Source organism: Anser anser (assembly GCF_964211835.1).
Source record: "Anser anser genome assembly, chromosome: 12".
NCBI lineage: Eukaryota > Metazoa > Chordata > Aves > Anseriformes > Anatidae > Anser > Anser anser.
In genome coordinates this window covers 10,541,153-10,568,313 of record NC_139733.1, presented here as the reverse complement: position 1 = coordinate 10,568,313, position 27,161 = coordinate 10,541,153, and the positions used below count along the sequence as shown (strand labels likewise).

Sequence of the window (27,161 nt, the reverse complement as noted above, 5' to 3'; positions counted from 1 at the left end):
AGTTGACAGAAAACCTCTCTGGCTTGTATCTTAGCACTGGATTGGTTGCAATGTTCTCCTCTTTTGAGAGGCAAAGCAATATCCCCATTTCACTATCTTTAAGGTCCTCTTAAAGTAATAAAAATAATAAATGCTAAAATGCTCTGTATGTCACTTTCTGCCAGATGAGTGAATCTTCCTGAGATTTTTTTTTAATTGCATGAAAAATGAATTTATTCTGTTATTCTACTTGTTCCCTTCTATAACAGCTAGACTTAGAATTAAAAAAAAAAAGTAGTTAGGAAAGTAAAAAGTACACAAAAAAATTAGGTAATAGGAGAAAACATATTAAAGTTTCATCAAAATAAAGACTAGTAAATGCATCAGTGAAACTGGCTGGGAAAGTAACTGATAGAGAACCAGGGAAAGGGAGATGAAGAGTTGATAAGAAGCTCAGATGGAGAGCCTGAGAAAGGATGTGGCAAATGACAAACGATGGAAGAAATGGGGTTGCTTAGCTCCCTGTACATAAGTTCAAATAAAAGTTTCCCAATCCTTAGTGATTTCTTAGAGATTTTTTTATTATTATTATCTGAAATCAATGTTTATCATGAGTTCTGAGGGTTGGTATTCAGAGTCCAGTGCTGTACTATGTGGCAAATCAGTTCTGAATTGGCACAAGTCTTTTTGAGCAGGGCGGAGTTTCATGTCTTCAAAAGCATTGTATGCCTAAGTAATAAATACCTTCCTAATTAGGTTAGTCTTCTTTTTCCACATATTTTGGAAATATTAAAAGATATACTATGTCTACATAAGATCCAGCACACAGACCAACAAGGTCCAAGATCGAAAGTTTGTAAACCTCTGCTAGTGCTATTTCCTAGTTTCCCAGAAAATAAGTTAACTTTCTCTTAGTATATGAGCAAGTACTATACCACATTTTAGAAATTAATTAAGCCATGTTTAAGTAGAAGGATTTTAAGCACATCCTTTTAATAAGAAATCCACAAGTCCATTTGACAGTATTAGTAAAACCACTTAAAATCACTACATACTCACTAGGCAATATTTTTGTCGGCAGAGAACCTGCAGAGTTTATCTCACTGTGAAAGCTAACTAGCCCTGTGCACTTCAAATTCAATTTGAGCTATTCAGGTCAAGACAAATTCTGAGAACAAAAGTGTTACTACCTTATTCCTTAAAAATGATAACTCAGTATTTCTTCAGTATGCACTCCGGCTAAGACTACAAGGTCATATATAAAACAAAAAGACCTTATTAATTATTATCCCAAGTTCTGATGATATATTATGAAAAATGAAGGAGCAGAAACAGATGGATTTCTACAACAAAGTCATGGCCTTCAACCCATTACTGGCCTACCTTCACTCAAAAACATATCAAATGCTAACAGTAAGAGAAGGTATGGAAAAGTAATAGCACAAGGAGCACTACTAGGATTTTATCTGTTGAATTAGAAAACACATGCAATATGTGCACCTGCATACAATAAACTGAGCTTAAATTATCCCATAGAAGAAACCTGCAAGCATTACTCTTAAATCAAAGACTTGCAGTAATATAGTAATTATACACCTGTATCTCTGATTACCAAAAATGTAGCCATTCTATTAAAAGGTATTAACCATCAGATTAAACGAAATAGAAGCTTGAACTCCCCCTTATCATTGCCAACTGCAGTGCTGGACGGTGCAGCAAAGCACAGTGCGGGAGCAGGTAACTGGGGACCAGGAGACAACCTGCCTGCTTCAGCAGCAGTGCCAGCTCACATCAGCTTGAAAAGTCTAAAGAGATATTAAAAAGCAGTCCCCACTTCCTCCTGAAAGGACGCGGTCTCAGCTTCATTTCTGAATGTCTGCTCTTGCACAGACTACAGAGCAAACATTCACAAATTCCCCCTCCCCTCTAAGGACATACCTAAAGAATAACCATGTGAACTGAAATCTGCCCCATCAACTGTGATTTAATCTAGATTAAACAGCTGTGGAACGGCAAAGTATATAAAAGACAGTGTTACCTCCCCTGCTACCTAAATGTACCTAAATGTAAAATGACAGTAACGAACTCGGGACTCAGCATCTTCCTAACATATGAAGTGCTTCCAGCTCAGGGACACTGCAGAATTCACACATAGCTCAGCAAAGCACAGCAGAAAGAGAATTAATATAGTTATATTAGGCCTAGAAAACCTCATGGGAAGTCACACGTGCATGCAGTTTTCAATGCTGAGGGTAGGACTCGGTGCAAAAGAATGGACTTCAGATACCACTTCGAAAAAAATATATTTCTTTGGAGCCAAAGCTATTACCTCTCCCTCCCACCCAGAACAGGGGTTCCTAAATTTACTGCGTCACTGCACTGCTTGCAGTACGGCACAGAAGCCGCCCTCAGCCACACGGGTGCAGGAGGAAGCGCTTGGCCAAGCCCCTCAGCACTTGCCGTGCCCTTTGGACCTGTCAGCAGCAGCAACACGTGTTGGAGCCAAAGGAAGACTTGAGACCACATCGACTGGAAGCCACCGATACAAAAAGGCACGCTTATATCACTGGGTATTAAGAAAATTATATAATCCTACACTTGATTTATGTTTCCATTATTTCAGCAACAGTTTTCTTGATTTATGTTTCTATTATTTCAGCAACATTTTTTCTGTAGCATGTACTGTATCTCATCTAAACGCATCGGCTCTGAAGGTATTAGTAACAGTGAATACTGACACTAAAAAGGAATGGGTATTTGTTTCCTAAATTATAGAGGTGCCCTAAATTCATTTTTAGAATTAACTTCTCATATCATCTGATGGGTTTTTGTTCCAGGGGTAAATGTATAGTCATAGAATCTTTGCTCTCACTGTAAAAATAGTGATAGCAACTAAAAACTGAAATCAAACTTGGCAGTGTTTTCCTAATATTTAATTAATAATTATGACAAAAATCAAAGCTGTTATCTATAACCAAATCAGCTAGGGCAAGGCTCTCCTCCTAAATTCAAAAAGAAAGAAAAAGTATATGAAGATAAACACCAGAAATTTGAGAAGCTACTTTACAGTTTGCATATAGAAACTTCTCCTACTTTCTCTATATGCTTTTTATTTAAGCAACCTTTGTGTGTAAAACAGAGTATCATAACTTCTATTAAACAATGAAACTTGAGGAAAGAGGCAGAAGAGTTTCTGAAAGAACTCATTTCTCCAATGGCCATGAATCACTGTTAGCTCAAAACAAAGACATAACCAATTTAAAGAAGCATGTAAGTGTAAATTTGGTTTCTGAAGGTAGAATTTGTATTTCTTCCCTTTTTTTTTTCATTCCATCATTCACAAAAATAGATGTTATGAGAAAATCACTCAGGAGAAAATCAAGCACTAAAGAAAATGAGGAGAAACATTAACTGAAATTAGTCCACACTCCTGCACGTATGTTTTACAACAATTTTTTAATTGCATGACCACATGCAGAACCCCTTTTTATTTTTACCAATTAAAGATCAGACATTCAGACTTTCTTTATCCCCTGTGACTCAACATATGGTTCCTAGTGTTTAGCTTACTACAAACTATTCAAACTTTACCATAAAGGCAGACATTCCCCATTCTGAAGGGTTCTACATAACATTCAGCATCCAAGGGCTTCAAACCTACAACAGTTTTGTCAAAATACACGAGACTAGAGATATCATCTTGGTTTTGCAGAGAGATTTCAGTACAAAAAGTATCCACTAATTTTGTGTGACTAGCTTGGGATATCTTCTATAATATGTTAACAAAAGAAAGGAGGGAGCACTGCATTTTCTTCATTTTAAGAGCATTGCTCCCCCTTTCTGGAAGTCTTTGTCACACTCTTTATTCACTGGAGAACAGCTGGAACAAACGAGGGAAGAAGGGGGGTTGCAGCCTCATTACCACACACCATATGGCAACTGACCACAAAGCTAGAGGTCTCACCATACACCTTAAAGAAAATGCACATTAAACTGAGAACTGTGGCATTCCCCTGGTTCTTGAATGCTTGCCTTTGAAAGCCTACTTACACTTTGAAAACAGGTTTTGTTTTTTTCCCAGTTATCTCTACAGCATATCCACAATCATGTGGCTAGAAGTTAAAGAGAGAAGGAAAATGTCCTTAATAATTATATTAAATATTTTAATTTCACCGTAATACCTTACACAAAAGGTAGTATCTAGCCATTTGCCAAGCTTACCATGGAGTTTTTAAATAAAGATGACTTTTTTTCCCCTTTTGTTTAGGAGGACGCAATAATCAGCAATCACTTCCTGCCCAGCCAAATGCAACAGGGCAGAGAGTAATCAAACCTGGCAAGCCAAGCGCTAGCTGTTCACTGCTGCGGCGACACTGTTCTGTCTGCAGCCACAAGGCTTTCAGTATGGCTGTGCATGTGCTAATTCTCATAATCCTGGTTTAATGGGTGGAAGGTGTGGAAAACTTTGTTACCTACTCCCCTTAGAAAACATATGTATGTTTTTATTATAAAAATATGAAAATAACTATTATTAATTACAACTAATACATATTAGTTACCTTCTCCTAAGTCTTAAGGATAGAAACAACAGAAAGTAACAAATCAGGCTAAGAGTGAAATATGCTTCTTGATACCACATGGACAGTGCCATACAGGCTGCCAAAAGGACAGATGTTCTTTGCTTTTCTATTAAAAAAATATCTGTCTTCTGTAGGATGAAATCCAACAAACTGTCTTTTTAGTTCCAATAAATACCCACTAGGGATGCTCAGTCTTTTTTTCTTCTAAGCTGTAAGCACGCAGGCAAGCTCGCTCGCTCAAAATAGCCAGATTGCTAGTTTGCCCTACCTATGTTTCCCCCCCCTTCTCACATTTTCCATTCTTTAAAAAGAAAACAAAAACAAAACTGCCGCAGTTCTTCAAAATATGTCTTTGGAAGCCCCACTGTTTCAAATGCAATTTCTGACGTAACACCATATTGGGAACAATCTAGATGAGCGTCTCCATTTGTTGATGAGGAAACCCTCAAATTCCTGTTTGGAATTTTGGACTGAACCCTTCTTTCCCTGGTCTTAGCTAGATCAAGCATTCAGTTCATTTTCTGTACAAAAGAAATGGCTTGAAAGCATCTGCAAGTCAGCCACTGCTTTCCCATCAGTAATTTTTCTTCTGTTCAGAGCTGATGTTAAACCAGCATTCAATAAACTCAAAGTCCCTCTTTTAATATGTCCATTGCACTTTGTGTGGATACTGTAACACTGTTTGCAACGTATGGCAGACTGCACATTGTTCTAAAAGGAAAGGCTCTGTTAACTACAAGCTAACTAGTATTTCAAAAATTGAAAACGAATCTCAAAACAAAGAAAACTTGCTGTGAATTTCAGTATTCGGAAGGTATCTACTTATTCTCTTCTATTTACCAAAATAAAAGAGCATATTACAATCTCCCATATCAATGACCAAATAAAATTTCCTTTACAAAGCAAGAGATTTTAACGCCCAGCATACAACATGTCAGAGTAAGACCTGTCAAGGACACCAGAAGGTGACATATTTGTCTTTATTTTTAAAATCTATTAAAATCTATTTATCTCCATGATAACTCACAACATGTATTTCTCCCATACAGAACACACTAAGTATTCATCTGACTGTAAAACGGTCAGCTTTTTGTTATTACCATCACTTTAAATAATTTAATACTTAATTTAATTAAAATAATTAATTTAAATACATAAGAACTGGCTTGTTGATCCCACTCACCTTACATGATATCATGAATCTCTTCTATGTGGAAGAATAAGAAAGGTGACATGTACTGCATATACTGATATTATATTGTTCTTTAAATTACAAACTATCCATATACTCCTTGGTCTTCAATGGCAAATTACTTTCAATCCAATTATTGTATTTCTTCAAATTTTTATGATCTAAGACTTGCTTACAAACTCATTTTATTCTCCTCAAAATTATGCCTGATCTAATTCCTCACAGATCCTAGACTTCCACAAGTCACTACAAAGGGCTGACTGCATTAAATTTCTTAAAAATATGGAATCCAAAGAGAGCAATTATAGGAATCCTTTATAATCTTAAAACATGAAGCCTTTAAATTGAACTTCAAGTTCATGCTAAAAAGGGGAGATGTACTGAAGCTGACTGCATTTTATGGCAGTGACCTAATATATATCAAGTTTAGATTCCTCATGAGGACTGTTCCACTGAAGTAGTGTAGAATTCATGACATTCACTGAAGACCTCCAAAAACCCATGCATAATACATTTAAGTAAATGCAGTTGTCAATTGAACAATACAGAAGAAGGACTCCACCTGACTTCCCAAAGACAGCATATCTAAGCTGCATAAAAGCCTATGGTTCAGGGTACAAAAACTTCTAACTGCTTAACATAATGAGTAGAAACAGTGACAGAAAACACACTGACACTTCTTTATCTCTGGCTTCCACTTCCATGACCAAACATAACAAATGATAAAAATATCCACCTTACATATACAGCACTGAAGTGTTCATCATGCTCCAAATCATTCTGCGCATACCCTTCACAATCCAATCAAGAAAAATGTTCAAGTATTTTCCAGTAATCAAATGACAAATCAGCTAAAAGCCTTTGATTAGGTTGCTAAGCAATCAGATGTTTTCTCAGTGCACTGTTCCCTTTGAGAAATCGAAGAAGTAGACGCTACCAAAAGTGGAAATAATTATTCTTTGTTTCCTTTGTGTTTGGTGCAGCACTGAAGACTATCAACTGTGACTGACTCAAACTCATATCCAAGATCCTGGCCACTCCATGAAGACCCACCCTTCACTGTAACCAGGGAAAGATTAAAAAAAATTCCAAAAATACTGCTGAATATCAGAACCTATGATGACTGAGTCTATTAGCATCAAGCTGGGCCAGGCAAGCTCTTAAGGCTTTCTACATGTCTCTTTCACTGTGCTTGAACAGTCACACTACAGGATTTTCCTATCTGCAGGTAACCTCGAAAATGACTCAAAAAGAAAAGGCAACCACATACATACGTGCAAGACTGTCTCTGTACATACATCTCGAAGTACAAATACTTGACCTTTCCTAGAGTTTGCTTGCACAGAACTACATGTATGAAATATGCTTAACATTATCTTTCCATCCTGGACATTCAGAGGAGACCTTCTAAAGTAGAATTCAGACACCACGTGTCTCTTCTAGATAATACCACACATTTTTTGGTCTACAATGTTTAGGAAATGGCATCAGCACTGATTTATCAGTTTATGATTTTATCAGTTTTGAAGTAAAAGCCATATCACTATGCAAAAATGTCTCAAAATATTTCAATATAAAATCAAACTGCACTAGTGATTCAGTAAAGGACATTTGTTTTCAAAGATGAGCTTTGAACTAACGCTCCTACACAGTTGCCAGGGCCATCTTAAAACACCTAGATCAGGTTCAATTGCACCAAGTCCTTTTACCCAGTCTCTTTTACCAGATAGGAACCTCAGAAGACTTAAAAATAGTCAACACAAATCGTGTTTCAGACTCGGCAAAAAAAACACAAACACAACAAAACCTCCCTCTATTCCCAATAGCAGTAGATCTTATTCCTAAAACTAAACCAGAAGTCATTTCACACTCTTCCCCCTGCTCCCCTTCTGCTTAAAAGTAGGGAATTACATTTATTGATCCAACCAAATTCTAAATTGGGCAGTTACATTTGGTCTCTCTACAGTCATCTGCAATTTCAACAGAAATAGTCCCCACATCACATCTTAAACTCTGAGGATTTTTTTTTTTTACTGTTAAAATAGCTACTATGCTCCACCTGTGAGTTTCAGTGATCTCTTTAGCTGACTTAACAACTCACAGGAGTCTTGTTTGACCTAATTAACTAAAGCTGACAGAGAACTTGCACATCCTTTATTTAGAAGTGGTACAAAAATAACAAATCTTATCAACACCTACAGGAAAAGAGAAAGTTATTCACCTTATTGCTATTATTCTTCTGTTTCTATGGAAGTCATACACCGAGCTAGGCAACTACACAACAGCTACACACACGCATTTCACCATAACAAATGCAGTTCTGCATTTTTATACACATCTGTGCTTGCAGAAGTCTCTCCTAAAGGTTCGTTCTTGCTTTTCTGCCCTGTGTTTGACTCTTTGGAGTAGTCACAAGAACAAGCTCATCTGCCCACATTGGTACCAACACTAATTATATTTTTCTTTCCTCTCCCACTCCATATTAAGTGCAGTATCAGGGAAGAGAATCTCTGACATCTTTTCTTTGTAAGCCTTTGTAATACTAAGAAAGGACAAGTAGAACCTTCTTTTAAATTTCTTAGGCTTGCCACAAAATGAAACAGGTATCTTGTCCAAATTCATCTTAAAGAGCACTTGAATGTTCATTTGAATGCCAGGCGAAAGAATAACACAAGATAAAAATACAAGATCATACACTTCGTATGTGTACACACACATGTACACACAGGCACATGCTCACATGTATGTACACACCTCATCAGCTATGGTTATCAGAAACTCTACCCATATTGTGAGCAACTTAGTATACAGTGCTTACACAGTACAAGTTTTAAACCTCAGTTCCTGTGAACTACCTCCCAAAAAAATTCACACAATGGCAGTAAAAGTAGGAAAATCCAAAGTAAGTAGGTTAAATAGAATAGTGACCTTTTTGACAGAAAGTAGCTACTAAAGCTGTTTGTGCTCATCGTAGAAGCCTGCACACAGGCAGCTCAGAACAAAGAGAATTGCTTTATTTTGCCATACCACGACACTATATTTATCTGCACACAGACTACGTATTCAAACAAAAAAATGTACTTTTTTAAATCCCTGAAATATAAAAGCCTTTACTCCTTCAGAAATATTAAATGTTCAAGATTTTTGGAATGGGCACACAATTTTTAACTAGGTTATCATTACTGCTACAAAAACTCAATATAAGTAACAACAACCTTGAATAAATTCTCATGTTTTTGACACCAGGATTGTTTGTATCCCTATCCACTTCCACCTAGAGAGATACCTCCTACGTTTTCAGAAATCCTTATTGCTTTCTTAGTATTTGAAGTGATATGTTCTGAGTAGCTGGATGCTGATACTATAACTTGACATACAGTAAATCAGAGAACATCATGTAACATCTTACTTCAAATTAATTTTAAGCACAACCTTTCCTTTCAGAACTCATTGCCCATAAATGCCTTTTTCTCCACAGTCGCAGCTTCTAGTTCTATTTACTTTCATGATGATTGAAAAATTTGTAAGAATCTCACAACACTGTGTAGTACGGTGAACTTAGGCTCATCTTCCCAGTATACAGACATACAAACTAAAAATACTTCCATGGCTCTCATAAAGCTATTCGAGCTTCCCCACTCAGTTTCTTCCTGGTGACAGCATGAACTTTGGTCACAGAGAGCTGAGGGGGACTTCCAACACTTTACTTGACCCGATTTTCTACAACAGTGTCTCAAACCTGAGTTTGCTTTGCCCTTGCATTCCCTAGTATTCTCCTCCTCTCTCCAATTTCTTCCAGTTGAGTTTTGTCCTAAAACACCACACCCCTGTTCAGGAAGTATTTTAATTGCTCCAGGCTTCCTAGATAGCATATTCCAGTACCCAATGTTTAATTGAGAGGCACATAGAAACCTTACAATGCATCCCAACTATATCACTAGAAGCAGATCCCTGGAATTTTTAATTGAAACAAACTTGGTCTTTGAAACCAAAATCCAATGAAGAAATTCGTCAAAAAGCATGAGATGAACACGTCAGTCTATTCAGAGATATTAAGAGATGTTGTACGTTTTGTTTGGCAGTTGTCTATTATGTATTGCACTGTAAAAGTGCCTATTGTTACCATTTATAAGCACTGACCTCCTGAAAATATCTGCAGTAACAACTAACATTTTAACTTTAACTATAGTATGGTACTTTTCTACAAAGCTGACTAGGCTCAGTAGCATGATGAATAATTTTAATTAGATTTCTTAGATGATTCATTTTACAGATTGGGATTAATAAAAATTTTTGCTGGTGCTGACCCAACAGCAAGCATTTCTGTTTAGTCTCTTAACACATTTTAAGATGTGACCTTCCAGTATAGCTTCTAGCCTGAACACCAATTACAAAATCCTGATCCCAGTTCTGCCACATCCATTTGTGCACCCATCTACACTTCCTCCGGCTGAAGACTGATGTCTTGTGACTGGGACGAACTTCTGTTACCCACCTAACAATAGCATAGATTGTTCCTTCATGTCAAAATAGCTATAGTTCCACATCAGTAGTGTTGAACATAAGAAATTATTCTTTAAATTGTGAAGGTGGTCAAACACTTACAGCATTGCCCAGAGAAGTTGTCAAGTCTCCGTTCGAGGTGCCCAAAACATGACTAGACCCAATCCTGAGCAACTGGCTCTACCTGACTCTACTTCAACAGGCAGTTGGGACTGGATGATCTCAAGATGCCTTCCAACCTAAATGATTCTGTAATTGTTTCTGTATTATAATTTTATTTTTATTTTTGTATGATTTCAGGAAAAAAAAGCTTTTTTCCACTCCGAAGCTTTGCCAACTGGTTTTTAAACAGATGCCTACTTCCAAAGTCACACAAAAACAGTAAATTCTTTCCCCTGTTATTTAAGAATACAATAATGTTGTGAGCAATGTTATAAGTATAATGAGCTAGAATAGAAAGCAGTCCCAGAAATAAAATCATTAACTGAAAGTTTATAGCTACAGCTTTCTTTCTCCCTCCCCTCAAGAATTAGTTTTAGTGATCAAAAAGAAATAGATTAGTAGAAAGGAAGTTCAACCCATTTGTAAGTAAAACAATTCCCTTTTCTCAAATTCAATACTACTGTCAGTATACTACTGTTGCCTTCTTCATAAGACACCAGGGAGAGAAAAGAATCTATCTTACACAAAGAAAACAGAAAAGATCACTTTATTCACATACACCAGAGAGGTAAGTATTTGGAATGGAAAAAACAAGTAGTACTAGGTTAAGAGAAATATTAAAAGATTGTATATACCATGTGCCATCATAGAAGAGGTTAGAAGAAGTGGGAGTAACAAAAAGAAAGCTAATTTCATAATAGACTCGATTGCTTTTTGAAGGGAATCTTTTTGAAGGGAGTAAGGAACATGGCTTGCTGTGTTACAGATACACTAGACTCATTTAATTGATCTTTTCTGGTTGCATTTCCTAGATAGCTAAATACTGGCATTTCAGGTTTAGATAAGGAAGCTAAACTCTACATAGAGGTATTTCTGTAAGGTAAGTGAAAAAAGGAAACTCATGCCTGTATCACCTACAGTTCTTGACCCTAATCCTACAGTTATGGCTTAAAATTACTAAGAAAAAATATAAATAAATAGAACAGGAAAAAAATACTTTCAAACGTGCAATTTTCTTATTTGCTGTTCCATAGGACTTGGCCATAAAAAAAAGTATAATATGAATAAAAATGAAAGCAAAGAAAATGTCACCACATTATGTGGTAGCAACTGAAAATTATATAAAATAGATGAGGATAATATTTGAATGTTCATTTTTAACAGAGGAAGGAACAATACTGTGGAAAGTCTTTTGTCTGACCTCTTCTTTCAAACCCCAGATGCTAAAACAAATGCAGACTGCACTGAGTAATTCTTTGAAGGGACTCAAACCTTTAATTTTGTGTTCCTAAACACACATCCTATTTCTTACTTAATTAAGAACACGTTAAAACCTATATTTTAAACTATGAAGCTTTCAGATCTGAAGGCAAGATTTCAAAAACTGCTGAAGTTTCCAGCACAGCCCATTTGAAGTTCATATCACCAGTGATTCCACAATTAGGCACTCCCCCCCCTACACCAGACAAAATGAATTTAACAACTCTTATTTTATGATTTTTTCCTATTGGACTGGAATGCATGCAATGCATCTCTTCTGCTTGAAAAACAGCGTACAATGAGAAGGGTACTGTTCTTACCACATACAGCTGTTTCCAGAGCACAGCCCATTCCTGTAGTGTTGCTGTGACTTCAGTCACAACAGAATCTTCAAGTGGAACAACTGTTTCATATTGCCTAGACAAGAGGGAAAATATTAGTAAAGGTAGCAGTCATTTGCAAAATGCTGAAACTTGATCTTTTTTTGATCTCTGAACATAAAGGAAAATATTTTAAGAGGAACATTTTGTCTGTTGTAACACTGAAGCAACTCCCGTATCATATTAACTCTTCCTCCACTATATTCAACAAGAATGTGCTTAATTGAAGAATTTTCTAGTTACGTGTTCAATATTTAAATTATTCCAATTAAGGTCAATGAAAACACTTTTTGTGATTACAGCATGTTACGTTATTTTGCCTGTAAACGGGGTCCTTCAGTTTGTGTTCCTTCCATCTAAACCAGTCCAATCCATTTTTCACCTCCAATATGTTGTCCAATATAATCAATTACCTGAAAGATCTTCCATCTTTGAACCCTTCCTATCCAGAAGACTTTTCAATATTGGACAGGAAACCTGAGTAGGCTATCCTCTAATCAAAAGAATAGAACTTGTCCTTTTGTGTGTGGTCAAGGTCTTCCTTTCCAATTAAAGAAGTATAGTGTGCTGTCTTCTATCATTACACTAAGATGCAAGAATGTGGTAACTAATGTATGCATTGTAACACATTATACTATCTGAGTCATGAGTGCCCTGACTTGCCATTTATTTTGAATGGCATTACAGAAAAACGTGAAACACTGTAAAAATAAGGTCTATTTCAAGCTTCTGATCTTTCAGCAATTTTTAAAAGAGGGAGCATTAAAAATAAAAAATATTTCTGAAGCACATCTTGTTGGAAGAATTTTCCATAGCTCCTAGCATATTGCCACTGAAAAACACTGGCTCACAAGGTGTTTTGGGACAGGTTGTGTCAAGTAAGAGTCTCTGCAGCACATCCAGCAACACAGGTGAAAGACACACAGCCCTTCCTCTTTAGCAGTACAGCCATGCACATAGCTATTTTGAAATTCGTCAGAAGGGAAGCTACAAACTCCCCACTCCATAAACAATTTAGACTATTTCTTCTACCCCCTGTGCAGAGCTAAATGAATGCTAACACGTAAACATGAGAACAATGAGATGTACTTAATTCTGAAAGGTTGTGGGTTGTTTGGTGGTATGTATTTTTTTTTGAGAACATCATTAAAAATAGTATGATAGCATTATAGTACTTCTCTTTTGAAAATTTTACTACTAATCATTGTGCCTCATTAGCTAAGGCCAAATGCAATGTGGAGGGAGGAGGATGAAGCAGACAGCTGGATCAAGTTGTGCCTAAGGAGGTTTAAATTGGATACAAGAAAGAATTTGTTCACAGAGAGTGCAATCAAGCATTGGTACAGGCTGCTTAGGGCAGTGGCAGAGCCCCCATCCCTGGAGGTATTTAAGAAATGTGTGGACATGGCATAAGGTATGTAGTTTAGCAATGGGACTCAGTATATCAGGCTGACAGTTGGACTTGGTGATCTTGAAGGTCTTTTCCAACTTAGAGTCACAAAGTAATTTAGGTTAAGGTACTCTTGGAGTAGAAAAGTTATCAAGAAAAAGCTTCAATTTTTCGTTTCCAAGCTACCAAAAAGACAAATTCACATCAACAACATAAGTAAATCTCATGTTAAGATCTAAAATATACATACATTAGAAACATCACTATCTTAAAAACCTGGCATGGCCATATTAGGTATACATTGAACTCATTAAAGCTAGGACTGGAAAGCACCAATTCATACGTACCAGGATAGTAACACAAATCACAACTTTTTCTATTATTATGCCAATGACCTTACCATTCCCACTGAAACACTGACTGTGCCCTATTATACTACTACACTTTTTTTCCTTCTTCAAATTTGGCCACAATGAAAGACTAGTAAATCTGAATTCATGTTTTAATACATCTCCACAGAATATGCTTGTGATCTCAAGTATGATACTACGAACACGAAGAGCTCACTACTTATTTAGCTCATATTCAAAGATCATTTCAATGGTCAAACAAAGGTTCTGCATTTAGTATACACCACCAAAAGTTTGATTGATACTAACATTAAAAAGATGCCACAACCACTTCTAGCTGAAAATTCAGTTCTTTTCAGATCTTTGAAAATGCTATTAAAGGGAATGGATTCAAAATAGCTCAGCATTCCTTTAGGAAACCATACAAAACTAAAGGACAAAAACATACTTCAGCTAATATGGGAAAAAAATATTAAAACCAAAGGACAAAGTTCTTCTAAAGATTATTTTTGCAAATGGATTTACAAACTCTTGGCATCGTTGAAAGATAAACCTTTTTGGAAGATTAGCCTTCAATAGTATGGCTGGATTTAAAATGAATGCCTACCAGGACTATACTTAACCATTTCAATAAAATGCTTTGCATTCCCATAACTATAACTTCCTCCATATTACACCTACATATTAATGACACTGCATTGCATTTTTGACCCAAATACAAGAACAGTATATACCATGCTTTATTATTTGGCAAGTGTTTATACTGGCACTTTGAATATATTCTTAAATACAGATGCAGAATTTCTTTTACCAAAACATGACAGTGACCATGAGCTCTGATTTGGAACTGTATTATGTTCTGTTGTATCAATTGGTATACTAATCTTAGATAGATACTTCAAAAAAATTACATTAATTATCCTAGTAAGTATCCAAATATCCTGAAGAGGTTGCCCTTTAAAAATTCTGAACTAACATTAAGTACTAATAACCATAAATTGCAGGAAAGTATTCTTCCCCCTAAGGAGAGTACATGTTAGGAATAGTCATTCTACACAAAAGATAGATTTGATTACACCCCAAAGTGAAGAAGCATCAATACTACAGCTGCCTTTACAAACTTCACTCAGTCATTTGAGACTAATCACACAATTTAAGATTATTAGAAGTCAAATATTTTTCTACAGGCACTTCATTAAATGACATTTAATGCTTTTTATATCCCACATTTCATCGGCCACCTTGGATCACTAATGAAATACTGCGCTTCTAAATCTCCCCACAGTTGTCCTAATCTAGGAAATGCAGGTAAAAGCATCCATAACCATGCAGGATATTGATTTGAGGAGCCTCAGTTAATCTCAGGAAACTTTGCAGGTTATAGAGCCTACATACAGTAAAGTCTGATGTTATGTTGCCATCAGCATTGCCATTCACATTAACTAAATTAAACCTAATAAGCCTTCCTGTTACAGCAAAGGTAAAAGATTTTCAGCAGAGTGTACTTCAGTCATTCGTTGGGGTGAGGTGTGGGGGTTAGATGCTTTTGAAGTTTCCAATTAACATGGTTACCTTGTCAGCTATATTTTGTTGAAAATCTGTTGAGAAGTGAGATCTGCTGCCTACATGCCAGTGCCCCCATAGCAAACAACAGAATATAGAATTCTGCCACTGAGGAGCAGTAAGAAATGAAAAACATAAATGGAATTCTTTAAAACATGTGCATTTCAGATGATACCTCTGAAGTCAAGATTTTATGAGTGAAAGTGAACAGGAGTAAATAAAACTGGTTCTTGTAACGTTAAAGAACATAAAGAAAACCAGTCATTTTATAACAGAGCTCTACAGGATAACATTTAAATTTCAAAACTTAGTAAACACAAAAACTAAAATAAACTAAAACCATTCCGTAAGTTTTAATAACTATTTCTTAGATTCCCTTCTAAACAAGAAAAATTATAGTTTAAGGAAAAACACTTACCCTCTGTTACTGACAATTGCCTTTTTCAAGTGAATATAGTTTGCAGGAAAAATCCCCTGTAAGAGAGAAAAGCCTGTAAATTAGAAAAGTACACTTGCAGTTTTTAGCATTTATATTCTATTCCACAACATATAATTGCCAATATACCATATTAAAACCCATCTATTACTGTGTCAAAGACACTACCACAGTCAAAAGTCAACATTCAAATTGGACACGATTATTCTAATCCATTTTAGGACAGGACAGCACTCTGAGTCAAACCTCCATCTTCAAGAGACCAGTTTCTTCAGAACGAAGTTTTGCAAGTCTATTCAATAAAAACATAATAAAAAGACTTATACAAAGCACTTTTCATTCACAAAATCTCCTAAAATGTTCAGAAACACTGTTCTCTAGGAAATATGCTCTGGTATAAAAATAATAGGTAAGCCAACTATGACCAAATGAAAAGGTGCCATTCTAATCCTACCCAGCTGCCTTGGAATGGACAAGATTGAGAGAAAAGACCTATGCTTAAAAAAATTTCTTCCTGCTGCAAAGACTGTGTGAGAACAATAATCTGCTAATAGGTGATAAGCAAGTAGTCAAAAGATGTGACAAGTGGGATGAGTTCTGAGAAGCACACAGCTTGCAGTTAGCAGAAAGGCATGAGTACCAGTACTACCTACCAAGGACATTTACTGGAGAGATGTAAGCTAGCCAGCACAGCTAGCAAAATACCTATTGGGCATTTCACAGCATGGCATCAGCATGATTCCAGAGCATGCCTACCTGCCAGCATGCTGCATTACATTAAACGACAACAACGTAGGCTTAAAAACAAAAACAAAAACCAAAGAGCCCACCATCGAATTTGTGTCTAGCTCCCATACCAGTCTTTCATTGAAGAACATACTGCATTATTTGCATAGCCTGGGGCTATCTTTTTCCCTTCTTTCCTCCCTCTTTCCCCACAAAGAACTGTCTGAACCCATCCAGGGCAGCTCTGGGTATTTGCCTTTTGCTGTTCCCATGACAGCTGGATTCTAACCTTGCCTGTGCCAGCCAGTTCTTGTGAGATGAGACATGGAGAAAAGTAATTTAACCGAAGTTTTCATTGCATTCCATTATCTCTGTAAAAATGACAGCCCCAAATGCTCAGATCAACCTCAGCCTGTAAGAATGGTAAATCTACATCTTCAGTGGGGAATACAAGATCAGCATTGTTAATCTGCAGGTGAAAAACAGCAGACGGACTCAGAAGAATTTCAGTAATCAAGCTTGAGCTTTAAATTTTTACCGCTTTAAAACCTGTATAAAAGGAAGAAAAATTTTCAGGATGGTGAGGGTTTTGAAACGAATACTAAGTAAAGCTTATTCAAAATGCTAAGAAAAATTCCTTCCTTTGGACAGGCAAGACTGACACTGCAGAAGGAGAAGGGATGAACAAAGGAATGACTTCATCAGGAAAAAAAGTAACCGTTCATGCTTTCAGCCATATGAATATCTAGAAAAGGAAAAAAACGCTAATTCAGTTTCTTGTTTGGTTCACTTCCAATACTTAATGTCTCTATCAGTGATCCTGTGCTAGTTACCTAAGAAACCAAGGAAGGTTTGAAGGGCTCTCTTATCAAAACTGAACACATACTCAAGCATAAGTGTACCAACGCACACAAAATAAGTATAGGCTGTTCCGTTAAGAGAGGATTACGCTTCTGCAAACATAATGCTGGTAACATCAGGAAAACAGTGATCTGTTACACATGAGAATCCGATACTCTTTTCTTTTTAAATACAAGCTATATTTATAACAAAAGACAATGAAATGATGTTTACATAGGAGAAACTATTTACATGTTTGGATACATACATTTACATAAATATACATGCATTCGTATCAGAACAGTTGAAAAAGCTGAAAAAGTTAAAAAAGAGCAAAACAGAGTATCACTGGAAAAACAACCAAATGCGTTGGTTAAGCTGTAAAAGTCTAAAACAAACTTTCTCAGACTTTTTCCAAAATTGTTTTAGAATAATAAAATTTTAAATGTGTTCTTAAAAAATCCTGAATTAAGGAGTGCAAGCGCATCACCATTCTACTGTTTTCTTGGGAGCAGTAGAGAGAGGCTCAAACTGGATAAAATTCTGATTTTTTGGGGGTGACAAGTATTGATCTCAATTTAGAAAATAAATCTAATCCTGCCACATGAAGAAAGTGGCAGGATTAGATTTAATTAAAATCCTGAGCACAGGGAAAACTAAGAGTTTACAGGGGTTGCAAGAGCAAAGTAGTAAATCTAACTTAAAAAAAATTGTTCACACTTACCTTTACATTGGGCTTCTTAATGGAAACACCTCTGTACCAGCCTAAAATCAGACAAAACACGCTACATTAAATTCTGGTATTGTTGGCTTTACATAGAAGCAAGCTGACTGAAAACTGTGCAATCACTGAGATCATCTCAAAAACCCACTGTGCCTCACATGTCAAATTTTTTCAACTTTTTTTTCCTGCTCTGCAACAATGATAAGCAATCAAGAACTTGGAATAGTCCTATTTATTCCCACCAGGAGTAAAAGCAGCTTAATATACACTTTGTCGCTTTACTCACAGTCATAAGTCAGTTAGAAAGATGTGTTCAGCGCTCATGCAGTGAACATTTTTCTTACACGCTGATACAGGAGTCTCTTCCTAGTGTTTATCTGAACCAAAAAAATCCAGGCTGCCCAAACCTGTCCCTTAAAAGACAGGAAGAGCTATTATACATTTCTAACTTTGTTTAAACAATGATAAATCCTTTGCATATGTCTGGTCTTATGTATACCTGTGAGACCACAGAAAAGACTTCAGGATTTAATTTCACAAATCCAATTACTAATTCTTGCATCCCCCATCAGATAACAGAACCAGATAGGACAATATATCAGAAGTAAAAGCTACAAAGGCTGCAAGTCAAACAGAAGAACCCAATTATTTCTATTTTGCACAAGTGAAATTAATGTCACTCCATGCAAGACAACGATTCACCTGATAAAAAAGTGCTGAAAACACCACCTAGTTTAACCACAGAAAAGGAGCACACTCAAGTTGTCACGGTGGGTGAGCAGCTCTTCCACTTCATAAGACACAAAACTGCCTCATATCATCATTAAAAATCTACTGCTCTCCTCAGATTTGGGTCTGATGCTTCAGCCCCAGCACCCGAGGCCAGACCTGAAGACCTGAGGCCAGGCTCCCGTGCGGTGTTCCGAAGGAGCGTGCCAGGACGCTGGCTGGGAGGAGGCCTGCGCAGCCCCAGCCATCAGGAGCCTCTGGCCAGTTCGGTAAACGGGGGGTGGCAAGCGGCAAGCACAACCGCCTGTAGGCTGCTCTCCTACCGTGGCCCAGCGCTCAGACAGGCAACAGCCAACATGTGATACAACTCAGCGACTACACATAATCCAAATCTATGGGCCATAAAAATTCCTCCAAGTAGTTTTCCCAGCAACTTCCTAGTTTTATTTTTTTCTGTATAGGACAGATATAATTTAATATCTGTAGCATGTAGAAGAGCACTAGGAGAACCGGTCAGCGATTTGCTATGGAGAATAGAGAAGAAAAGAAAGTAACTGTGTATTTTGTCTACCTCAGAAAAGGCACTATTTTTGGCTGAGTTATGACATGACTCATTTAGAGACTCAGCGAGCCTTGATTTTATTTTCAGGACAGCCTCCTAGTCTTGACTTCTTTTTGTAAAGAAACTTGAATCCATATAAAAGAAAACTGATGAATTCAAGGCATTCATAAATCCTAGTATGAAAAAAAAGCATCCCTATTATACAAATTCCTTATGTAAATAGGATATAATGCCAAAATTTCCCCATGGCATTGTTTACATTGCAAAATAAAATTGTTTTCAATTTATTTCTTAGTTGGTCAAACTTCATGGCAATCACATCAATATAAGCATATAACCACAAACAGTACATGAACATCCTGCTACTCCAGCAAGACTGGTTTGAAAGTGATGGTGCTGTACATGAATCCTTTCAGAATAAATTTCTCACAATAACCAGCATCAGCCAAGAAGACTGCATGTAAAAGCAACATTTTGGGATAGTACTTGAAAGGCAGAGTGTTTATTTCTGCCAAGGGGAGATGGTACATCCTCACCACACAATCTGCCTCAGCGGCTCAGACAATACATTCGTACTTTATAATCTGAATTTTCCCTGCCGCTATTTGAATCCAGAATTATTATTATTATTGAGAACATGGAAATATTTTGTTGACTTCCCTTTTGTAGGTACTTTTATACATTTGAAAACCTGCACATTTCCCTTCAATCTTGGAGATCAGGCTCTCCAGATCTTGGCTGTCCTTTCTTTTTTCTTTCTCAGTGCAGTACAGTATTTTTAGAATCACCCTTCTCTGTTTTAAGTTTCCTCCACCTCCTCACAAGCAAGATGCAGTAGATGGAAGAGCTCACCAGTACTTCAAAGCACTAACTTGTAGGATATAATTCCTTATTTGCTTACAATGAACACCACTGAAACCTCATTCTGTATCTCAAAGTCAAAGCAATAAGAAAAGGTACATTGCTTTTTTATTTTTAAATAGATGTAGAAAATTGCATCTGCATTACGTTATTGACTACAATGAACTAAACCTGTATTCTTAAAATTAGTCTTAAATACATTCATAGTGATCTAACCAGATCTTTTAAAGAATATTTATTTTAGAGGATTAATCATGACAGCCATCGAATCCAGGGAGCTGCTTCAGTTATTTGTGATCACTATGTGCACTACACAGTTAGACCTCAGTGCTAACGTTTTTAGATATTACCATACTACAGCCAAGTGCTACTACTTTAGAATTATGTCGTTCATTCTCTAGTGATACATTTCCTTTAAAGGCTACTGACTTAAATGAAATGGTGAGAAAGATTTTAAAATTCAGAAACAGAAGAACTTGTCTATGAAGTGACATGAATATTGTGAATAAGTTAATATTAATCAACAATTGTGAGCATCTACAATTTGAACAGATTAACTTTCCAGTAATTACTATGAATTAGTAAGAATTTGAGGACAGATGAAGTTAATGCATAAGACCAAATTTAGAACACCAACATCCTCTACAAACGGACTGCTTCACATACATGATGCTCCCCATTTTCTTTTCCAACAGCAAAGAATATTCTCAATCTGCTCGACCTAGTGGATAGCCTAGAGGAAGGCAGGTAGATAACTGTTTTACAAAAATGAATCCCTGTACTGGATGTGCTGGGATGGAGCTAACATTCTTCACAGCAGCCTGTATGGTGCCGTGTTGTGGATCGGTGGCTAAGCCAGTGCTGATAGCAGAGCAATGTTTTGGCTCCTGCATAACAGCATGTGAACAACATTGAGGCTGTCTGTCTCCCCACTCTGCTGCACCCAGCAAGTAGGCTCGGGCTGGGCAAGAAGGTGGCAGGGGACACAGCTGGGACAGCTGATCTGAACCAGCCCATGGGATACTCATACTATATGACATGATTTCCTATAAGGACACCAAAAATCAGTCTATTAGAAGCACCATTCTAAACAGCATCCTATACAGGATAGGAAGGGGAACACCAAGTATATCACAAGCAAGTCTGACTAATTTCAGGTTTATATCATAGTCAAAAGTAAATAAAATGATGAAGAATGGACAGAAATACCTTCAGTGATACAGATAGTGCTGCAAGCATAGTTTTTTATTTAAATGATCACACAGGAAGATTGCACAGAATGAGCCTACTGTTACCTGAGCACGGTAACAATTGAGGAAAGTACTGTTGCATCTGCTTGGAGAAGCTAGGGATAAATGCAGCCTTTTGGACTTAATACAGTGCCGATGTGTATTTATAGGGAAGTGTCACAACAAGGCTGTCTAATGGATAGATTTTGATGAGCGGTGATGTAAAACAATTTTTGTTTTACTTATTTACAAAATTGATAGCGTGATGGACATAACACCTCAGTAAAACAAATTGTTGCAGTAGGAATTGCATACACTTTCTTAACCTAACTGATCTGGACACCTCATGGTTTTCATTTTCAGTATGCGTAATACAAAGTTTAATCCAAGTACTGAAGAAAATTGAATGAATCATATCCATACTAGTGTATTCTGGACAAGTTGCTGTATCTTAAAACGCTATTCCAACTATGCTTTCCCATGAACTCTACTACACCTGACAGCACAATGTAGTGTAGATAAACTAAGCAGAGTGACTGAACTAACCGACCATAAAGCCTAATCATTGTGTTTTTAAGGAGGAAGATCTAAATCCAGGGTAAAGATCATTTACAACTTGTTTTCCTCAATACTACCTGACAATATTTGATACAAGCCAAGAAAATCGAAAAGTAGGCTGATCTATAGCTCTGTGCCCTGTATAACCTACACAGGAAAATAATCCCTCAGAGACTTGCAGGAAGAATTATTTCCAGGATAATAGTACTGGAGAAAAACAAAAACAAAAGCACACAATTATGCCTGTTCCCACTGAACATTAAGATGACCACTTGCTCAAAACTTTTTTTGCAAAATGCATTGTCTATACATGTATTCACATAGTAAGATACTTGCAGACCAGTAATAAAAGCTAAAGAAAAAAATAGTAGCAGTATTCTTATCAGTATATTGCAAGAATGTGTCCCTACCCTTTTCTTTGTCTATGGGGCTTTTTCAGCTCCAAGAATTACTAGGCTTCCTGACTAGCTCCTCTGAATCCTGGAATTCAGAAAGTTCTCTGAAAGAGGCAGGACAGATAAACGCATTGTAAACATATATACTAGCATCACATGTTATTTACTTAAGTTACTTAAAGGTGGATTTGTTGTGTGTGCATTTTTTTGTTTGTTTGTTTTTAAATTTCCTCCTACAACAACTTGTGCATATGGAAATTCACAGTGTGGGAAACTTGAAGCCTTATTCCAGAAACCTGCATACTCGTTGATAAGGACTGAAAAAACACTCCTTCCAGAGATGTATCACTCAGGACTGCATTACTGCTGAAACTATCTAAATTGCAAAAGAAGCTCTGAAGCAGACCTGCATATCTCAGTCTCATAATCTGAGAGATTAGAAGAGCTACCAATGTTTTTTGATCTTTCCCTTTGAAAGAACCTTGAACAAAACACAATATTCTTTCCAAAAGCCACCTCATAACCCTTTCCAAATTTCCAGTTAAACAACAGGAAATCTGTCACATGGAAAAAGCCAATCCCCTTTTGAGTACTCAATAGCAGAAAAACAAGGCAAATTAATTGGAAGATATTTATCTATTTTCCAGAAAAATTAAAGCTCTAATATTAAAGTTGAGTAAAGAAACACCAAGACTGTAGGGGAAAAAACTCCATAGATAACATCATGACAAAGAGAATTCTGGAAATAAATTATGTAAGTATTCATGGAAAATTGTGAACTTAAACTTGTACAGAAAGATCTGCTAGTAGAATCTGCCACAAGAACACAAATCTTCATTGTCCTGCAAAAACAATGCCACAAAAAGTCAGGTTTTAATAATTAACAAAGACCACCATTTGCCAGAGTTTCAAGTTGTCCCCATTGCAGGCACAATTCTGAGGTTCAAATTCCATTGAGAAAATGACATTTCCCCAGTGGAAAGCATTTCATGAAGTGGCCAGGGACAGGACTGACATTAAAATGCCTCCAGGCTGGGTGCAGGGCAGGACTAGTCACTGAGTTTAACAGAACTAAGAAAGAACATGTCTTTCTAAAGGACAGCCTAACGACTCAGGCAAAAGAGGCTGAAATAAGAGAAGATTTTAATTCGCATCAAAACCAAAATCCTTGACAATAATCCACATACGGCCTCCTCACTGCACTCAGGAAATCTGTCCTAGTCTCAAGGCTATCCAACAAGAGAGGTCATCAGAGTGGAAGAACTCAAGTATGTAGTAGCATCTGAGAGCAGGGACAGGGTCCTGAATCTCCAGAACAGCAGAGACAGCAATCAAAACTGCCTGAAACCCCTTTGGGGCTAACCGTGAATGTAAAAAGCTGAGGTTTCTCACAAGACAGCTCTGAGCAGACAAGCACACGTGAAATGCTATCTTTTATTTTCATACATCAAGCCCTCCCTGATTTTACAATTAAGGATGTATCCAGAACAGAAAGACTAGCACTTCTGAGCTTTGCTTTGGAGAAATCAAGACTTAACATCCCTCAGTCCGAAAAGAACCAAGTTTTTCTAAAATGATTAGAACGCCTTGGAAACTAATAAGCTAGCTCAAAACCCAGAATAACAACCCTGAACATTACACAAACAAGCATCCAGGACATCTTGGTCTGCTGATGGAAAGCAGCAGCATACTGTACTGCTGAGATCCACAGATTTACTATATTGAAAGCACAGGGATACGTAACACAAGCTCCTGCTCTGAAAGCCAGCTCTCCAGGCAAAGCCTATGTTCCAATACTTGCTGCAGCCTCATGTTCTCCAGCCAGCAGAATAAAGAACAATTTCATGGATACGTCACAAATTGACAATTTTTCCAGTAGTGAATTCCCAGCTACAGTTAAAACATTACCATGTGAAGTCTAACTAGAAATTTGATAATCACGTTTTGCATTATTAAGCTCCTCTCTTAAAGCTTTGTATTTTTTGGCCAAAATTTAAATTTCATGACTCCAGATCTTATGCATACAATGAAAACAAACCTAAATTTAAATTGTAGGGCTGACCGGTTGTGGGGATTTATTAAGTCAGGAAGCAGACCTTTATTCCACTAATTATACAGCTTCAAAAAGACTGATACATACTGGACAGTACCTTTTATCTATCATATAGATAACAGATACATATGTGGTTGGCGATCACCAACCACATGAAGTTTAACAAAAGCAAGTGCCGGGTCCTGCACCTGGGACAGGGCAACCCTGGCTATACGTACAGACTGGGCAACGAGATGCTGGAGAGCAGCCCCGCAGAGAGGGATCTGGGGGTTGTGGTTGACAGCAAGCTGAATGTGAGCCAGCAGTGTGCCCTGGCAGCCAGGAGGGCCAGCCGTACCCTGGGGTGCATCAAGCACGGCATCGCCAGTCGGTCGAGGGAAGTGTTTGTCCCGCTCTGCGCGGCCTCACCTCGAGCACTGTGTGCAGTTCTGGGCACCACAGTACAAAAAGGACATTAAACTGTTGGAGAGTGTCCAGAGGAGGGCGACAAAGATGGTGAAGGGCCTAGAGGGGAAGATGTATGAGGAGTGGCTGAGGGCACTGGGCCTGTTCAGCCTGGAGAAGAGGAGGCTGAGGGGAGACCTCACCGAGGCCTACAGCTTCCTCGCAATGGGGAGTGGAGGGGCAGGGGACCTATTCTCTGTTATCACCAGTGATAGGACTCACGGGAACAGTGTTAAGCTGAGGCAGGGGAAGTTTAGGCTGGACATCAGGAAGAGGTTCTTCACTGAGAGGGTGGTTGCACACTGGAACAGGCTCTCCAGTGAAGTAAGTCACTGCACCGAGCCTGTCTGAATGTAAGAAGAGATTGGACTGTGCACTTAGTCACACAGTCTAAACTTCTGGGTAGACCTGTGCGGTGCCAGGAGTTGGACTTGATGATCCTTATGGGTCCCCTCTAACTCAGGGCATTCTATGATTCTATATTTGTCTCTGTTGAGGTGCCATGTCAAGGAAAAAAAATGCTTTCTGAAACTCTTCAAAACACCAATTTTAGGATAAAAAACTAGAAGCTTTAATTAAAGTCTTCCAAAGCAGAGATGTCGTGACGCCAAGCAGAATTCACCCTCAAGCTTAAACAAGGCAAAACGAGGGTCTCACGTTGCAATTGCTACAATATAAAGGTACGAAAGAGTAACCGGGATAGAGCACCCAGCCCAGCTGTTAACCAGAGGGTGCCAAGGGACACAACAAAGTAAAGTCAGACCCAATAACAGCCTTCTACTCCCTTACCTCTACTTAAAGCTCCATCAGAAGGGTGCCCTGCTCATCAGTGGTTCTGAGCATTCTTCAAAGGGAGACTGGATTTTTAAATATGAGGAAATCAGATGTAAAAGGCAGCAGCAATCACGTTATAAACAACTTGGTCTCCAAACAGAGCTTGGGCCAAGAAGCAGTTTCTCTGAGGCACTACATTTGCCTAGGCCAAGTTTCCTTCACTACCTTAATTTTGTCAAGAAAAGCAAACTTTCACAACAATTGTTCTGAGAAACTACTAAAAACCATAGAGGGCAAGAAGCGATTCTCAGGACAAAAATCTGCAAAAACGAAGTGTGCTGCACACCAGTAGTTAGTTATACCTGTCTCCCTTAGGAACAGCTTTATTTACCATCCTAGTGACCAGGTCAAAATTAAGAGTGAAACCAAAATTTCAAATTCTGAAAAATATTTTAAAATTAAAATAGAACCCCAGGGGTTTCTGTAACTAAAACGTGCAGCTCTGCTACTCTGACAATCTTCAGTGTTTTACAACTTTTTTCAAATACTTCAATCCCAACATGTCTGTTATTTAAGTGGCAGAATAATTTATTTAGTCACTAGGCTTCTGTGTTTAAGAAAAAAATGTTTCATTAAGTACAACTTTCAGCTACGAGGCCACTATCACAGACAACATTATGACTTTCTGCAGCTAACTATAAACCAAACAAAAATTTCAAGCATGATCTTGCACCCTGCATCTTTAACCCCAAATTAGGAATTTATTGAAAAAAGACCTGAATTCTTTTATGAAAATTGTACCAAAGTATTTTATTATGAGCAACTATCTTATAGAATACTATTTAATTACTTTTATTTAATTATTACATTTCACAATCATTTTTTTCAAACTGCTCAATAGCTAATACCAAAGCCAAGTAGGGAATTTCAACCTTTGAACTGTATTTAGTTTTTATTCCAACACGCATACCTAATTAAATTAGGTATAATTATATATATAATCTTATACATCTATTAGGTTATATATTTTATAGATATGTATACACACACAGACACCTTAGCTATTCATTCTGAATTTTACGCTGATAAGACTTTGCAGTGCTGTGCGTAACCCTCACATCTGAAGGAAAGCTATCTTTTGCACATGTTGGTCAACGAATAATTGTTTTTACCATGTAATCTGCACATAAGCTGCTTGCAGGGTATCTTTGTGTGCAGCTAACAGTATTCAAAGCGACCCAGAAGAGGGATGGCAACAATGCTTAGCAAAAGCTGTCTGACACTGCAACCACCACTCAATGCCAAGACCACTCTGTTCTGAGCCTGGTGCTCCCAGCAGCGCCAGGACAGGATGAGCAGCAGATGAATGCCAGCCCAGGCTGCCAACACCACGTCAGGGAGCAGCCTGATGCCAGCAGAACCACAGGAAGATGCTAATAATGCAGTCAGAGATGCCACCACAAAAGCAGAA

General features: G+C 37.5%; 1 protein-coding gene across 18 annotated transcripts in view; it reads right to left on the bottom strand.

Annotated features, from left to right (window-relative positions):
* DOCK3 (dedicator of cytokinesis 3) overlaps window positions 1-27,161 on the bottom strand; it is a 224,799-nt gene that overhangs the window by 169,657 nt on the left and 27,981 nt on the right. For 17 of the 18 annotated variants that reach the window (XM_083795736.1, XM_083795732.1, XM_083795743.1 and 14 more), the window contains 3 exons: window positions 18,086-18,126; window positions 15,778-15,833; window positions 11,997-12,093 (listed from right to left, as the gene is read on the bottom strand). In XM_083795736.1, the coding sequence (XP_083651862.1) occupies window positions 11,997-12,093; window positions 15,778-15,833; window positions 18,086-18,126 (194 nt within the window). Of the gene's footprint in view, window positions 1-11,996; window positions 12,094-15,777; window positions 15,834-18,085; window positions 18,127-27,161 lie in introns of those variants that run through there. The other variant, XM_083795739.1, reaches the window with a different exon arrangement.